This window comes from Stegostoma tigrinum, chromosome 1, assembly GCF_030684315.1.
Source record: "Stegostoma tigrinum isolate sSteTig4 chromosome 1, sSteTig4.hap1, whole genome shotgun sequence".
NCBI lineage: Eukaryota > Metazoa > Chordata > Chondrichthyes > Orectolobiformes > Stegostomatidae > Stegostoma > Stegostoma tigrinum.
The window spans coordinates 40578273-40595993 of record NC_081354.1 but is presented as its reverse complement, the minus strand read 5'-3'; the positions used below and the strand labels follow the sequence as shown (position 1 = coordinate 40595993).

The 17721-nt window shown below is 41.5% G+C and overlaps 1 protein-coding gene across 1 annotated transcript in view; it reads right to left on the bottom strand.

Annotated features, from left to right (window-relative positions):
- Positions 1-1268: 1268 nt before the first annotated feature.
- pdgfc (platelet derived growth factor c) overlaps positions 1269-17721 on the bottom strand; it is a 386544-nt gene continuing 370091 nt past the window's right edge. Inside the window, exons 5-6 of the mRNA XM_048534929.2 lie at positions 4041-4255; positions 1269-2821 (exon numbers count right to left, since the gene is read on the bottom strand). Coding sequence (XP_048390886.1) covers positions 2705-2821; positions 4041-4255 — 332 coding nt within the window. The 3' untranslated portion in view covers positions 1269-2704. The remainder of the gene's footprint in view (positions 2822-4040; positions 4256-17721) is intronic.

The window sequence follows — 17721 nt, the reverse complement described above, 5'->3', positions numbered from 1 at the left end:
CTCTGATCATAACAGATGCCTCTTACATAGCAACAAAGCACTGTTTAACATCCTGGCCTAGTCCATGAACAGCACAAATATAGGGAACACGAGGTATTGGACCATTACTCCTACTGTCAGATCTAAAGATTAAAAATGCTTGATTTAGTAGTGAATTAGTTTCACTCATTAAATTATATCTCATCCACAGTAGCTTTCAACATATGTTTGAACATGCCTTTTTTCAGTGAATTGGGACATTAGTTGCTTTTGTACGACTGCCAGTGGTGCGGCACCTCTCTTACTCATGATTGCTAATAAGGGATGGCTGAAATGCTTATTTCTGACACAGTCTGTTTGTTGTCTCAAAATTGAAGAGAATCATTGTTTTTGAGCTGCCACTTTATCTACTTTAGGATGGGAAATGTAAACCAGAGCATAGACAATTACCGTGTCCTTCGTAATAGTCTTGTTACTTTACATATTACCCTGGTTAATCAGTATTTATATTTAACAGTACTCTTCCTCCTCATGTAGTTTTTGATACGAAGCACTGTCTATGACATTTGAATAGCTTTTGACCAAACTACTTTATATCTAGGATTTGTATAATGCTGGAAGCAAAGTTAATGCCTCCACTTTTCATGGCCTTTCCAAAGACTTAACGAGTACACTAATAGTCTGAGGCACTGAATGGGCTTTTCTCACCCCTAACCTTTCTTGTATTCCCGTAGAGTCATAGAGGCAAAGAGCACAGAAATAGGCATTTCATCACAAAGAAATAATACCTGTGAAACAAAACAAATACATTGTATCATATTAACTGAAAAATATTTTTAAACTTCATGGAAGTTTATTTCACAACAGCTACCCTAACTTGGGATTTCAAGGTCAGCTGGTAACCATCCAGCAGTAACAGAAACCAGTTGCTGTAAGTGATACCTAGGCAAGTGTCACACAAGGTCAAAGTTCAGATCCTAGCTTTATAAATAACAAAGATATTCAAAGAAATATCCAAGGAAGCCACGTCAAATTATATTTGAGAAGCTGACTTTGCCATTGCATAAATCAGGAATACGTGACAATTGCACTGTTTGCTTTCGACTGATGTACTATTTTACAAATAACTATAGGCTCATACTGGAGTGATGTACATCAGCCCTTTTCATTTTCTATTGTCTTCTAAGGTATCACTTCCTTTGGAATTAATTGGGTGAGTATGAATTCAGCACCCATACACCAAACGATCCATTACATTTCATTTTATTGCACTGTAACAATTGGCAGTGAGTATCAACTTGATATGGAACAACTAAATACACATTTTGCAAGATTTTTAAACTTTGGGGTGGCACGGTGGCTCAAATGCAGTTAATTGATTATCTTGTGTTTAAAGATTAAAGATAACTGGTATAGAAACGTTTGTAACCTTTTGTTTAAAATTAAATAAATACAAATGTGTAAGCAATGTGATTTTTTTTTAAATGAGTGCTTCAGATATTTTTAAACAAATATTTTCCATCGAGAAATACTAATTTTCTGGGAAACTGGCTGTTTTTGTAGTGAACACTTTAATAATGCAGTTGCTCTCATTAGAACACCTTGTACTTACTGGCTCAGTTAGTAAGCTCACCAATTAAATTCTGCATTACTATAAGTTATCTATAAACTATATATTCTTTACCTTATGACAATGTACTGAAAAAGAGAAAGGACTGAGTCAAAATAAGGTACAGATACAACTATTTTATGAACAAAGTAGACAACTGAGTAGACGGTCTGGATGGTACGATCTTTGGAATAGTGGCTACCATAAAAAACTGATATACTTTGCACATAGCACCAACACTGACAGTGCAATGGTATGACTGTGCTTTTTAATCACACCTACCCATTTCCCTTTTGTTTAAAGTGTTGTAAATCGTGAGTCATCTCAGACAATGCAAAAGCTAAATTCTTAAATAAGTTTGGTACAAAATAGATACATTTAATGTAATATAAAAAAAGCTTCAGTCATATTAGCCTAAATGAGAAAATGTAAAAAAATGTACACAACTTCAGGCAATGCCCTCAGAAAAGTCTGGTAAGTCCTTACGCTCCTTAAATTCCGTATCTCTCCAGTATATTGTTCACTGTGACATATTTGCTAGGGTATTGTAGCAGAAATTGCAGACAAACATGCAGATTTCTCTTTAAAAATTGTGCACAGAAGAAAATGATGTTTAATGCACAAAGGATATGATATCACATGAGGATAAGTGGCACAACACAAATAGATTTTCTTGGAAGTTTTCAGCAACATGGCCAGGAATACTGCAAGCCACAACATTTGTGGCGGTAAGCATTGATTGATTCCAGATGCAGTCTTTCTCTTGAAAACTATTTTCTGAACTTCTACTCAGTTCAGAATTGGAACAGTAAATTAAGTAATATTTATATCCCTACACAGGTGAGAGAGAAAGGGAACCCAGAGTTCAACGCATGAGCTATTTTCTTTGCTGCCATCTAGATATCGAAACCTCATTGGGTATGGAGCTCTTCCCACTTTTGTACTTTTTGGGTCCAAATATAGGCAGGAGAGTTACATGTCTACACCAGAATCCACCAAAAAGCTAGAAAATGGTAAATTAAAAACTGAGATGAGTGTGATTTCTGAGCAAGATAATGTACACAGGCACCAGTTCTCAATGCTTCAAGTCTTTGAAAGGTAAAAGGGCAAACTAATTTAACCTTCTGTTTTCCCTTTACACACACAGCCACATTCTTCATGGTGCTCCAATCCCACATCTGCCAGGGATTTTTGCAATGGTTTCCCAGGACTCCTATATCGTAGTTGAAGAACCTGAAAGAGTTGTAAGCCATTAACTTAATACAGCATAAAAAATGAAAGCGTTTTACTCCTATCATTAAATAGATTGTGCCAGACATTTTGAATCTTCCATTACTAACTCTTTAAAATAGGAGCAATACATCCTAATGTCTTGCTGGAGATTCTATTCATTCGGAAAGTCTCCTTTGTAAAGCTGTCTTTACAAAAGTGACCTTGACAACATTGTGGCATTTTGGGGAATTAAGAGGGCTAAAAGGGGTCATGAAATATCTTTAGCAAACAGGGTTAAGGAAAATCCCAAAGCCCTTTAATCATACATAAGGAGCAAGAGGGTAACTAGAGAGAGGGTTGGCCCACTCAAGGACAAAGGAGGAAGTTATGCGAGGAGTCAGACAAAATGAGTAAGATTCTTAACGAGTATTTTACTTAATGAGTATTTTGAGTATCGAGGAGAGGGACATGACAGATGTTGGGTAAGGGATAGATGTTTGATTACTCTAAGTCAAATCAGCATAAGGAGGGGGAAGTGTTGGGTATTCTAAAAGGCATTAGGGTGGACAAGTCCCCAGGTCTGGATGGGATCTATCCCAGGTTACTGAAGGAAGCGAGAGGGGAAACAGCTGGCGCCTTAACAGATATCTTTACAGCATCCTTGAGCATGGGTGAGGTCCCAGAGAACTGGAGAATTGCTAATGTTGTCCCCTCGTTTAAGAAGGGTAGCAAGAATAATCCAGGTAATTATAGATTGGTGAGCCTGACGTCAGCAGTGGGGAACCTGCTGGAGAAGATACCGAGGGATAGGATCTATTTTCATTTGGAAGAAAATGGGTTTATTAGTGATAGTCAGCACGGTTTTGTGCAGGGAAAGTCATGTCTTAACAACTTGATAGAATTCTTTGGGGAAGTGACAAAGTTGATCTGCCAAAGGTTAAGCCCATGAATTCAGATTAATTGGACACTGATTTCTCTTTTTACTTGTATGAACCTGTTGGAAAGTCACTAGATTAAATTTGCAGCTGAACATTAAGCGACAATAAATTCTTTAAGGTAAGTTTTTGTATACCCATATGCAGGGTCTGAAGATTAAAATTAATCTTGTCTTACTGAAGTTTACACTCTAACATTTCTTGCCCAACAAAAACTAAAAAAAAATTTATTGCACAGCATTACTCTAATTTGATTATTACACTGAGAATTTAAAAGAAAAATCATTAAACAAGCTATCAGATACCTCGTGGTATTTTTTTGACACTTTGATGGGAACACATTGACAATCTTGGCACCCAAGGGAGCAACAAGCACAATTTCCCCCACAACGTTTTACCAGTAGACACCCAGGCCAGTAGATGGTATCTGTTCGTTTGAGTTCCTCTCTCAGAGATACTGATATGTTGCGTGGTGTGCAGCTGTACAGCTTCACCTCTTCTTTCAGCAAGTTCAGATCAACTGTGTTAACGAGAGCATTAGATTAAGAACACAAGGTTATGGCATAATGTCTGAACATTACACATGTTTTGACCATTCATTTCCTACTTTGTAAAACATCTCACCATGTTGTGCTGCATTTCAGGTTTATGAGGGGGAGAAAAAAGTAGAAGCATGTTAATGTGGGACGAGGCTAGTGTGATGTTTAAATACTGACATGGCTCTGTTGGACCAAATGGTTCGTTTTTGTGTCATTAAATTTTTTTTAGAAAGATGTATTTTGGAGATTAGAATGTCGCTTTGAATAATCTGCTGAGAAATATCCGAAAATTCTGTGCTAAAAGTCTGAAAGAAAATTTTTTTGCAGTCTGTTAAACTTATATATAAGTTAACTGATAAATAATCCAGCTGTTATTATAACTACAAAACAATTGGTTAACTAGCTTTTGCATTCATGTGCAGCTACTTGAAGTTGGAATTCATTTTGGTTTGTGTTAATTTTTACTTAATTAAAGGAAATAAATTGTGGTCTGATGCATTTTATCCTATCCTCTGAACAAAATGAGGCATGCATAGTGGGGCATTTTGCTTTTCAAGCTCATCTGGTAGCATGTATCATTAAGGGTATTTTTTATGGAAATTTTTTTACAATTATTGTTGTACTGTGAGAATGGAAATCATATGTTTTACACTGAGGATTGCTTGCAATGTTTTGGGCCATTGACTATACCTGGTTGTCTATTGAAAGGAGCAGATCTGAGGCATTTCTGGAACAGAAGAAGCTATCCAGGGTGATGTTAAGCCCTTTACAATTTCATCTTCACCTCATCCTGAGATTATAGCATCCTGTTTTCCCTCCCATCTGTGTTGTCACACATCAGCTTCCCCCCTATGTCGGTACACTTTTGGATATATAAAATACTGGTGCCTGGTCAGCCTTGACTGAAGCAGGTAGAAGAGTACTCTGCAAAAGTATTGATGATGTATGATCCCATGGACTTACATCCAGTTGGCAGTTCAGACGGTTACACAGTGAAGAGCTTTGTCTCTTGAAAAGAGACAAGTCAGCACAGAGTAAGTTGCTGGATATGAATGGAATTCTCAGCTGGGTGGGAGACACTAGCCGAATATAATTACAGCTGGATAACTAGTGTGATAGACGCGTGGGCCAAACGAGGTGCCAGGCCAGGGCAGTAAGACAGAAATCCTGGTGTCAGTTGATCACAGTTCCATTTTGAAACACCAGCCAGACATGCCTGCAGTGGTTCCAGGGTCTCTGAGTGTTTTTAGACTGCGACTGAAAGGAGCTGCTATGCAGTGTAGAACAGCAATTTTCAGCTCAGGCTTGAAATACATGGAAAGGACAATCTGGATCCATGGCCAGAACTGTATTACATATCTTCAGTGACTTCAGCCTTGAGTGAAGAGACTGAGCAATAAGCTGATAACATTGGAATATTACAATCTCAGATGTTTTATAGTTCATTTTCTTCTATTCTGAGCCTATTAAACAAACATGGATGACTCTCTGAGCTGGGATAGGAGGAACTGCAGATGCTGGAGAATCTGAGGTAACAAGGTGAAGAGCTGGATGAACACAGCAGGCCAAGCAGCATCAGAGGAGCAGGAAGGCTGATGTTTTGGACCTAGACCATTCTCAGAAATGGCCATTTCTGAAGAAGAGTCTCGACTCGAAATGTCAGCCTTCCGGCTCCTCTGATGCTGCTTGGCCTGCTGTGTTCATCCAGCTCTACACCTTGTTATTATCTCTAACTCTCTGAGCTGCTGTTTCTTTAAGGGTTCTGTCGATTACTAAAGCATTAAAGTGTAATTATTTTGGTTTAGCAAAAATAATTTTCCCAGAAATTAACTCCTAAAATATTACCATGAACCATGAACAAGATTTTCACAACACCTTGTATGAGGCAAGGGGCTTAGAGACTAGACAATGAACAGTGGTAAATCATATGTATGTTGAGATGTGCAGGAGATATGTCCTGTTTATGACATGCAGTAGCCAGCTCAGACACCTGATGCCTGCCAGAAGTGACTATGAGGAGATATAACAGGAGAATATTGTAGAGGAGATGACTGAGTTACGGGCTACCAGAATTGAAAGGATTAAGGTTAGTAAGGAGGAGGTGTCATCAATTCTAGAAGGTGTGAAGGTAGATAAATCCCCTGGGCCAGATGGGATTTTTCTGCGGATTGCCTAGGAAGGTAGGGAGGAGGTGGCGGAGCCTTTGGCCTTGATCTTTGAGTCCTCATTGTCTACAGCTTTAGTACCAGAGGACTGGAGGATTTCAAATGTTGTGCCCTTGTTCAAGAAGGGCAGTAGGGATGACCCAGGTAATTATATACCTGTGAGCCTTACGTCTGTTGTAGGAAAAATTTTGGAAAGGATTATAAGAGATAGGATTTACGATCATCTAGCAAGCAACAATTTGGAGATAGTCAGCACAGATTCGTCAAGGGCAGGTCGTGTCTCACAAACCTCATTGAGTTTTTTGAGAAGGTGACTAAGCATGTGGATGAGAGTAGGGCAGTTGACGTGGTGTACATGGACTTCAGTAAAGTCTTTGATAAGGCTCCACATGGTAGGCTATTGGAGAAAATACAGAGGCACGGGATTGAGGGAGATTTAGCAGTTTGGATTAGAAACTGGCTTTCTCTAAGAAGGCAACGAGTGGTGGTTGATGGAAAATATTCAGCCTGGAGTCCGGTTACTAGTGGTATGCCTCAAGGATCTGTTTTGGGACCACTGCTGTTTGTCATTTTTATAAATGACTTGGATGCAGGCATAGGTGGATGGGTTAGTAAGTTTGCAGATGACACTAAAGTCAGTGGAGTGGTCGACAGTGTGGAAGAACGTTGCAGGTTGCAGGGAGACTTGGATAAACTGCAGAATTGGGCCAAAAGGTGACAAATGGAGTTTAATACGGATAAATGTGAGGTGATTCACTTTGGGAGGAATAATAGGAAGGCAGAATACCAGGTCAATGGAAAGATTCTTGGTAGTGTGGATGTGCAGAGGGATCTTGGTGTCCATGTACATAGATCCCTGAAAGTTGCCACCCGGGTTGATAGGGCTGTTAAGAAGGCTTATGGTGTGTTAGGTTTTACTGGTAGAGGGATTGAGTTCCGGAGCCATGATGTCATGCTGCAACTGTACAAAACGCTAGTGTGGCCTCGTTTGGAATATTGTGTGCAGTTCTGATCACCCCATTACAGGAAGGATGTGGAAACATTAGAAAAGGTGCAGAGGAGATTTACCAGGATGTTGCCTGGTCTGGAGTGCGAGCCCAATGAAGAAAGGCTGAGGGACTTGGGTCTGTTCTCATTGGAGAGGAGGAGGCCACAAGGGGATTTAATAGAGACATACAAGATGATCAGAGGATTAGATAGGGTGGACAGTCAGAGTCTTTTTCCAAGGATGATGACTTCAGCTTGTACAAGGGGGCATAGCTACAAATTGAGGAGTGTTAGATTTAAGACAGATGTCAGAGGCAGGATCTTTACCCAGTGGAACGCCTGCCAATGTAGTTAACTCAGCCACATTAGGGGCATTTAAACAGTCCTTGGATAAGCATATGGGTGATGATGGGATAGTGTAGGGGGATGGGCTCAGATTAGTTCACAGGTTGGCGCAACATCGAGGGCCAAAGGGCCTGTTCTGCGGTTCTATGTTCTATGAGTGAGTTTATTATGAACCTCCCTAGTGCACAATCCAAGGCTCTGGCTGTCGGTGCAGGCACCAGATGTTGCTTACCTAATTCATCAGCCTGCCCCTCCATGTTCTCCTAGTTAGAAAAGGAAAGAGTGTCCTCTATTTCTTCCAGATGCAAAGCTGTACCCCCTCTGCTAAACAAAGTTGTAAGGAATAGAGTGGACAAATCTGGAATTTTTTGCCAAGTAGTAGAACTCAAAGAATGCTCCGTATAATGGAATATCATCTCTAAGAAGCTCTATATCTGTTTGGCTGTGGTCCAGTTATGCTGTGGGAAGCATTGGACCATCCTCAGCTCCAACATGAGGGTTCCTCACTGGTATCAGTAACCACATTTGACAAGCTTGAAACCAAAATTGAGCTAGAGGTGTGAAAGTCACCTGACTCATATCGTTAACTCTGATTTCTCTCCACAGATGCTACCAGACCTGCTGAGTTTTTCCAACAATTTTTGTTTCTGATTTACAGCATCTGCATTTCTTTTGATTTTTATTTTGTATTCAGATGGAATTTTGATGGTCATATGTGTAACCCTTTACACTTTACAAATGTGGAAAACTTGCAGCGACAACAAAGCTAACAGACCTCGCTGCTCGGTTACTCAAGTCAGATCAGAAATGCTCCAGCCTTCCTAAACAGTGCTTTGGTCACTTTCCTATTCTATATATGGTTGCCTTGGAAAACCCACACACGTGATAAAGCTGGAATGGAGAAACTAGTGCTGCAGTCATTTTCAAAGTTACTACTTTTAGGTTTCAACCCAGTGCACTGTTTCCAGATCATCATGACACAGTAACAGATTGTCTTGAGCAGTGCAGACATCTTGGACACTGGTACTCCAACCCCTTATAGGTAACTTCTGCAAATTCTGAGCACAGGACATCTTTAGATTCTCTCCTGCTGCTGTTTCCCATGGCAAGCTGCAAATGTTGCTTTAGGATATGATGTACCTTTCATTTGCACCTCACCTGCACCTTTCATTGACCTTTTTAATGACTCAGTTATCTTCCTTCAGCTTGTACATTGAAGAACTAGCCCCAGTGTCTCCGGAATCTGAAGCCCTCCCAACTGTGCAATCTATCCCTATTCCTACACTCATTCGTGCAAGGCACCAAGAGTAATCTTAAGATTACTAACTTAGATGTCTGTTAGTTTCCTTCCCAGCTCCTTAAACTCTGCCTAGCAAACCATCATCTTTACCAATAATTAGAACTACATATTAATTAGTGAGCGAAATGCACTCAAGTGATACATGTACCAATTCCTGGTCCTCCTTAATGGGCAACTACCTGACAATAACTGTCTGGCTGCATGCCCTTAAACTGTGAGTTGACCATTTCTATAAGTGTGCCACTCACAAAACTCAGCTTTTCAGATGTATCATAATCACACCAGTTACTACTCAAACTCTGAAATCCAGAGTTTTAGCTGGTGCAGTTAATGACATTCCCTGCTCAAGAAGTGTCTTAGTGCTCCCATGTGGACAGGACAGGCATTCCATGGGGATGAGCCACGTTGCCATTTTTTAAACACAGTATTTAAATAAAATCTCATGAACACTCACCAATGAGCAGTTTTTGCTATATTTAGGGATGATAACAGAAATGTTTTATTTAACAATTAATTTTTAAAGGCAAAAGTTTCACTGAAACAAAGATCCATGCTTTCTGAAAATCTACTTCAGAAAATTGAGATTTCAAGCAGAAACTGCCAATAATCTAGATTTAGTCTTCCATCTGAAGAACTAGAAGTAGAGAAAATAATTTTATCTCTGGTTCTGTGGTCAACTATTCACCAATGCTAAAATATTCTGCCATCATTCTTCACCTACTAATAACACTACCTAACAAAAAACCAGCTTGTAACTGATGTCCATTTCAAGCCCACCGACTCCCACAGCTACCTAGAATACACCTCCTCCCACCCACCCTCCTGCAAAAACTCCATCCCCTATTCCCAATTCCTCCGCCTCCGCCGCATCTGCTCCCACGATAAGACATTCCACTCCCGCACATCCCAGATGTCCAAGTTCTTTAAGGACCGCAACTTCCCCCCCACGGTGATTGAGAACGCCCTTGACCGCGTCTCCCGCATTTCCCGCGACACATCCCTCACACCCCGCCCCCGCCACAACCGCCCCAAGAGGATCCCCTTCGTTCTCACACACCACCCTACCAACCTCCGGATACAACGCATTATCCTCCGACACTTCCGCCATTTACAATCCGACCCCACCACCCAAGACATTTTTCCATCCCCACCCCTGTCTGCTTTCCGGAGAGACCACTCTCTCCGTGACTCCCTTGTTCGCTCCACACTGCCCTCCAACCCCACCACACCCGGCACCTTCCCCTGCAACCGCAGGAAATGCTACACTTGTCCCCACACCTCCTCCCTCACCCCCATCCCAGGCCCCAAGATGACATTCCACATTAAGCAGAGGTTCACCTGCACATCTGGCAATGTGGTATACTGCATCCACTGTACCCGGTGCGGCTTTCTCTACATTGGGGAAACCAAGCGGAGGCTTGGGGACCGCTTTGCAGAACACCTCCGCTCAGTTCGCAACAAACAACTGCACCTCCCAGTCGCAAACCATTTCCACTCCCCCTCCCATTCTCTTGATGACATGTCCATCATGGGCCTCCTGCACTGCCACAATGATGCCACCCGAAGGTTGCAGGAACAGCAACTCATATTCCGCCTGGGAACCCTGCAGCCATATGGTATCAATGTGGACTTCACCAGTTTCAAAATCTCCCCTTCCCCCACTGCATCCCTAAACCAGCCCAGTTCATCCCCTCCCCCCACTGCACCACACAACCAGCCCAGCTCTTCCCCCCCACCCACTGCATCCCAAAACCAGTCCAACCTGTCTCTGCCTCCCTAACCGGTTCTTCCTCTCACCCATCCCTTCCTCCCACCCCCAGCCGCACCCCCAGCTACCTACTAACCTCATCCCACCTCCTTGACCTGTCCGTCTTCCCTGGACTGACCTATCCCCTCCCTACCTCCCCACCTACACCCTCTCCACCTATCTTCTTTGCTCTCCATCTTCGGTCCGCCTCCCCCTCTCTCCCTATTTATTCCAGTTCCCTCCCCCCATCCCCCTCTCTGATGAAGGGTCTAGGCCCGAAACGTCAGCTTTTGTGCTCCTGAGATGCTGCTTGGCCTGCTGTGTTCATCCAGCCTCACATTTTATCATCTTGGAATCTCCAGCATCTGCAGTTCCCATTATCCCCATTATACCTAACAAATGGGACTGTTTCATTCATTTGTCCTGTTTGTCCTGCTGCTAAATACTGCTGCACAACCTGGTTCAGCAGTCTCCAAATAAAGTCAGTTGAGATCTAACTTTAGGGTGTCATGAGATTTATTTCTGGAATGGTGAGCGCAAAGCAGCTTCCTGTCTAATATCCGCAAGAAAAAGAGCCCTCCTGAAAGTATACTGTGTCTGACAGCTAACAAATCACTCTCATTGTCACAGGATCTCAGTAAAACACTAGCATGTATCCAAAATCCTGCAGCAGCTACACTGCACAGCCTGTAAATAGTGACCAGCTCCTCCTCTCAATGGTAGCCCTCCTGGTTGAATGAAAACATCACCAACCACAAAACTGGTAACTGACATGAATGGTGAAGTCCCAGGTTTTAATTCTTCAGAGAAAACCTGGACAACTATAAAAAATTAGAGGATGGGCCAGGAAGATGCAACAATTTGTCTGCAAATAAAACAGAAGCAACCACTCAAATGTGTCTTTGTCCATCCAAGTCAATTCATCATCTACATACTGAACTCCTTCCCTGGTGGCATCTCAACCATTCATACTGACAACATCAGTTAAAGCCATTCAACGGATTGTTAACTTCAACATCAAACAATAACCGCTGCCCAACCATATGAAGAAAAATAATCTAGGAACTGTAGATTTTAAAATACAGACTGTTTTTGTATTACTCATTATTTAAGCATTTAGTACCCGAGGGGGTGCACCATGACATCATGAGATAAGCTCCTTCCATCATAATACAAAGGACAGTTTCTGGGAGGAGCTAGCCAGTTCTGTGTTGTTACCAATTTTGTACAAGAATGTTTCAATTACAGTAATGAGAGCTCTTAGAAAAGATAATCATCTCTAATATAATGTAAATAGCTAGTAAGTAATAAGTGACCAACCATTTAGTTACTGTTCATCAAGATTAAGTCTAACTTCTGCCAAAGATTTCATATGGGCACCCTTCCCCATGTGGCATCAATAACTTTGATGAATACCAGCAAGAAAGTGGTTGGCAGTGAACTAGCCGAAGCTTCCGAGCCCCCACCATTATAATATTATTATCCCTTGTAAGTTACTACCATCTTTATCCACTATATCTCATTGATTAGCTGAGCACTGATTTTAAGTATTAGAAAAATTAAGAAGCCAGCTTTAATTTTGGTATTAACTTATCGGGTTTTATTTATTATTTGGCCAGTTCAGACTGAATTTCAAACTTACACTTTTATCCATGATATCTGGCTCAAAAATAAAACAAGAAAGGTGGCCCAACCATGGCTAACAAGGGATATTAGGGATTGTATTAGATTCAAAGGAGGGGCATAAAAATTGGCGAAACAAAAGCAGCAGATCGGAGGATTGGAAGCAGTTTAGACGTCAGCAAATGAAGGTAAAATCCCTTGTTATTTAATACTACCTTTATTCCCTGATATCTCAGTGATATTAATTAAATGACAAATTAAGAAACCACCTTTAATTTTTCTATTAATTAATTAGGTCCTATTTAACAGTTGGCCAATTCAGGTTTATAGGCTCAAACAACCACACAGCATGAAAACAGACCCTTTGGTCCAAATCAGCCATATAGACCAGGATTCCTAACCTTCACTTGTTTCATTTGCCTGTATTTGGCTAATATCCCTCTAAACCTGTCCTATTCATGTATCTGTCCAAATGTCTTTTTAATGTTGTCACTGTATCTGCAGCTGCAACTTCCTCTGGCAGTTAATACCACATCTGTACCACCTTCTGTATGAAAAAGTTGTTCCTCAGGTCCATTTTAAATCTTTTCCTCTCACTATAGAATTATGCCCTCTAATTTTGAACTCCCCTACCCTAGGGAAAAGACCTTTGCTACTCACCTTATCTATGCCCTTCATGATTTTATAACTGTCTATAAGGTCACCCCTCAATATCCTACACTCCAGTGAGAAAAGTCCCAGTCAATCCAGCCTCTCCTTGCAACTCAAAACCTCCAGTCCCGGTAACGTCCTTGTAAATTTTGTCTGCACCCTCTCTAATTTAATAATATCCTTCTTATGGAAGGACGACCAGAACTGATAACAGTACTCCAAAACTTGCCTGAACAATGTCCTGTACAACTGTAACATGAAGTCTCAACTCCTATACTCAATGGTCTAAGCAATGAAGGCAAGCATGCTAAATGCCTTCTTTATCACTCTGTCTACCTGTGACAACTTCCAAGGAACTGCACAGTTGGAACTGCACCTGAACACTTGGGTTTCTCTGTTTGACGATGCTCCCTAGGAGGCTACCATTAACTGTTTAAGTCCTGCCCCTATTCATCTTACCAAAATACTCTTTAACCCATTGGTCCAATTGATCAAGATCCCTTTGTATTCTTGCAAAACCTTCTTCACTGTCTACTATACCACCACATTTGGTGTCATCTGCAAACTTATTAACCGAAGTCACGCACAAAGCCATGCTGAATATCCGTAATCAGTCCAAGCTTACACGTTATCCTGTGACGTCGAGCTCAAAAGTAAAATAGGAAAGGTAGCTTGACCATGGCTAACAAGGGAAATGAGGGATGGTATTAGATTCAGGGAAGGGATACACAAATTGGCCTAAAAAACCCTGTTTAGATTTCAGCAAAGAAAGGTAAAACAATTGGTAAGAGCACGGGAGGGGGAAGCATTGAGCATGACAGTAAACTTTCGAGGAACATACAAACTGATTGCAAAAGCTTCTCAAGGTATGTGAGGAGAACAAGATTTGTTAGGTCCCTTACAGTCAGCAACTGGAAATTTATAAAAACAAACACAGATATGGTAAAGCAATTTTGCTTCTGACTTTACAATGAAGGACACAAATAATGTCCTAAAAAGGTGGGGGAAACACAGGGTCTCGTGAGAGGGAGAACAGCAATTAGCACTGCTGCCTCACAGCACCAGGGGCGCAAGCTCAATTCCAGCCGTGGGTGACTGTGTAGAACTTGTATGTGCTCCATGCATCTCTGGTTTCTGCTGGGTTTTCCAGTTTCCTTCCACAGTCCAAAGATGTGCAGGTTAGGTGGATTGGCCATGCTAAATTGCCCAGTAGTGGCCACAGATATGCAAGGTAGGTGGATTAGACATGGTAAATTGAGTAATTGGTTTGCAGGTCTAGGTGGGATGCTTTGCAGATGGTCCGTACAGAATCAGAATCATACAGCACAGATATCCTTCAACCCGACATGTCCATACCGGCCAAGCTTCCCAAACTAAACTCGTCCCATCTGCCTGCATTTGGCTCATGAAGCTCTAAACCTTTTCTATTCAGATGCCTGTCCAAATATCTTTTAAATGTTGTAACTGTATTGCGTCTACCACTTACTCAGGCAGTTAATTTCACATATAAACCACTCTCTGTGAGAAAAAAAGTTTGATTGGCCGAACGGCCTCTTTTGGCTCGAGGGATTCTTTGACTCTATGAAGGAAATCAGTTTTAGTAGGAAAATTGTTTTTGGGAAATTGATTAGATTAAAGGCCAATGAATTCCGAAGGCCCGATCATCTACATCGCAGGATACTTAAAGGAATGGCCCTAGAAATAGTGGATTCACTAATGGTCATCTTTTAAAATTCTACAGACTCTATAGCAGTTCCGTAGATTGGAGGGTAGCTAATGTAAACCCACTATTTAGAAAAAGGAGGTAAAGGGTGGCATGGTGGCTAAGTGGTTTGCACTGCTACCTCACAGTGCCAGGGATCTGGGTTCAATTCCACTCTCGGGCGACTGTGTGGAGTTTGCACATTCTCCCCATGTTTGCATGGATTTCCTTCAGGTGCTCTGGTTTCCTCCCACAGTCCAAAGATGTGTAGGTTGGATAGATTGGCCATGTAAATTGCCCATAGTATCTAAGGGTGTTAAGTTAGGTGGATTACCTGTGGAAATGCAGAGTTAGAGGGAAAGGGTAAGGCGGTGGCTCTGGGTGGGATGTTCTGCGGAGGGGCGCTGTGTTTTTTTGGGCTGATTGGCCTGTTTCCACACTGTAGATATTCTATGTAGAGAGAAAACAGAAAACTATAGGCCATTAGCCTAACATCTGAGGTGTGGAAAACACTAGAGTTAATTGTAAAACATTTAATAGCAGAGTACTTGCAAACAGTAATAGGATCAGACACAAGTAGAGTTGATAAGGGGGAGCCTGTTGGATTCAGAACATTTTTGATGAACTCCCATATGAAATACTAGCATGAAAAATTCAAGTTCATGGGATTGCAGGTGGTGTAGTGATAAGGATAGAGAACTAGTTGACAGACAGTAAAGAGAGGAGTGGACGGGTCTTTTACCAAGTGATACAGCAACTACTGGGGTACCACAAGGAGCGGTGCATGGACCCCACTGTTCAGAATACAAGGTGATGACGAGGGAACTAAACGTAATACCTCCAAGTTGGGAGATAGCACAATGCTGGGTGGAGAGAGTGAAATATGAGGAGGATTCAGAAATACTTCAATGATTTGAACAAATTGAGTGAGTGGGTAAATGCATGGTAGACGCATTTATAATATGGATAATTATGAGATTATCAATTTTGATTTCATTAACAAGAAGGCAGATGATGATACAATGGGAAACGGATGAATGCAATGATATCTCTGTAACGTTGTACACCAATTGTTGAAAGTGAGCATGCAAGTGCAGCAGGCAGAGAAGAAGACAAATTGTATGCTGACATTCATAGCAAGAGGGTTCAAGTACAAGAGCAGGATGTCATGCTGCTATTGTACAGGGTCCAGGTGAGACAACATCTGGAGATTATACACATTTTTGATCTCCTTATCTAAGGTAGGATGTACTGGTTATTCAGGGGGTGCAACAAGTTTGCCACACTGATTCCTGGGTCGGCAATATTGATTTATTGACTGCATTGGCTAGGACTACATTCACTGGAGTTTAGAAGATCAAGGGGGATTTCATAGAACCCAATATAATTCTAATAGAACTAATGCAGGAAGAATGCTCCTAATGATCTTGGACTCATAGTCTTAAGTATACAGGGAATGCCAATTGGGAATGGGATAAAGAGAAATTTCTTCATATAGACAATGTGTTTGAGGCCAAAATATGTAATGCTTTCAAGAAGGAGTTAGATACTGTACTGAGAGCTAATTGGCATGGAGAGAAAGCAGAACCAGGGTATTGAGTTGAATAATCGGGCATGATCATACTGAAAGGCGGAGGACACTCAGAATCATAAAATCCACCCATTGCAGAAAGAGGCCATTTGGCCCAGTAAGTCCATACCAACCCTCCAAAAAGCATCCTACACAGACACATGGTCCCACCCAAACCATGTACCTGTCATTTACTACGGCTAATTCACTGACCCTGAATATTATGGGGAAATTTAGCATGGCTAATCCACCTAACCTGTACCTCTTTGGACTGTGGAAGGAAACTGGAGCATCTGGAGGAAACCCATGCATACAGAGAGAGAGCATGCAAACTCCACACATGCAGTCACCCAAGGCTCGAATCGAACCTGGGCTCCTGATGCTGTAAGGCAGCAGTGCTACCACTGATCCACCATGCTGTCCTAATATTTGATGGGCTGAATGGCCTACTTTTGCTCCTCTTTCTGTTTTCCTATGTCACCTTAAAATTTTGTAATACATCCCATTTAGTTCAGACCCACTAGCCCCTTCAATCCCCATCTGCTTTATTATTTCTCTATTTTGGGCATTACTGGCTACATGTCTACCCATTCTGAATCTTGCTTATGTCTTTCAAGGAACATGCTCAAAACGTTCTCAAGTTCCAGAAAGGGCCATTACAAAGTCAGAGCAATGGGGCTGTGACATATAGCAGAGGACTATTGCACATAATGGGTAATGGGCCATGCATAGTATCACTTACAGCAGCTGTGTGTGTGGAATTTTGTGGCTGTGCACTATTTTCAATACATATAAGCATATCTTTGCTTTCCCATTGATAGTTAAAACCCACCTGACGAAATTATCAAACCAAAACAGGAATTGCTGGAGAAACTCAGTAAGTCTGGTAGCATCTGTGGACAGAAAACAAAGTTGAAGTTTCAAGCCCAGCGACTCTTCTTCAGAACCGTTTCTCCAGCAATTCCTGTTTTTGCTTCAGATTTCTAGCATTCATTGCTCTTTGTTCGATTTTGGTGCAATTTTGAATCTGACTTGTAAATTAGTGAGAATCATCCCTGCCTGTTTCTGGTGAGTAATAATGGAAAATCGGAGTATTATATTGATTATAGGATCCTTTCACAATTGTTGGGTACAAATGGATAAAATTTGCATTCGAAGGAATTGAAGTTAAATGTTCAACAAATAGTTGAGAGGTTTTGGTAATCTTTTTCCATGACCAGGAAGACCAGGCATCCTGTTAGTGGCACGTCCTCAACACTTCCGCAATAATCTGTCTCCCCCATTCCCCAACCAAGCAGGAGCTATCACTGCCAAGCTGCCTGTTTGGCTTTCACTGCTCACCAGCAGTATTCAAATC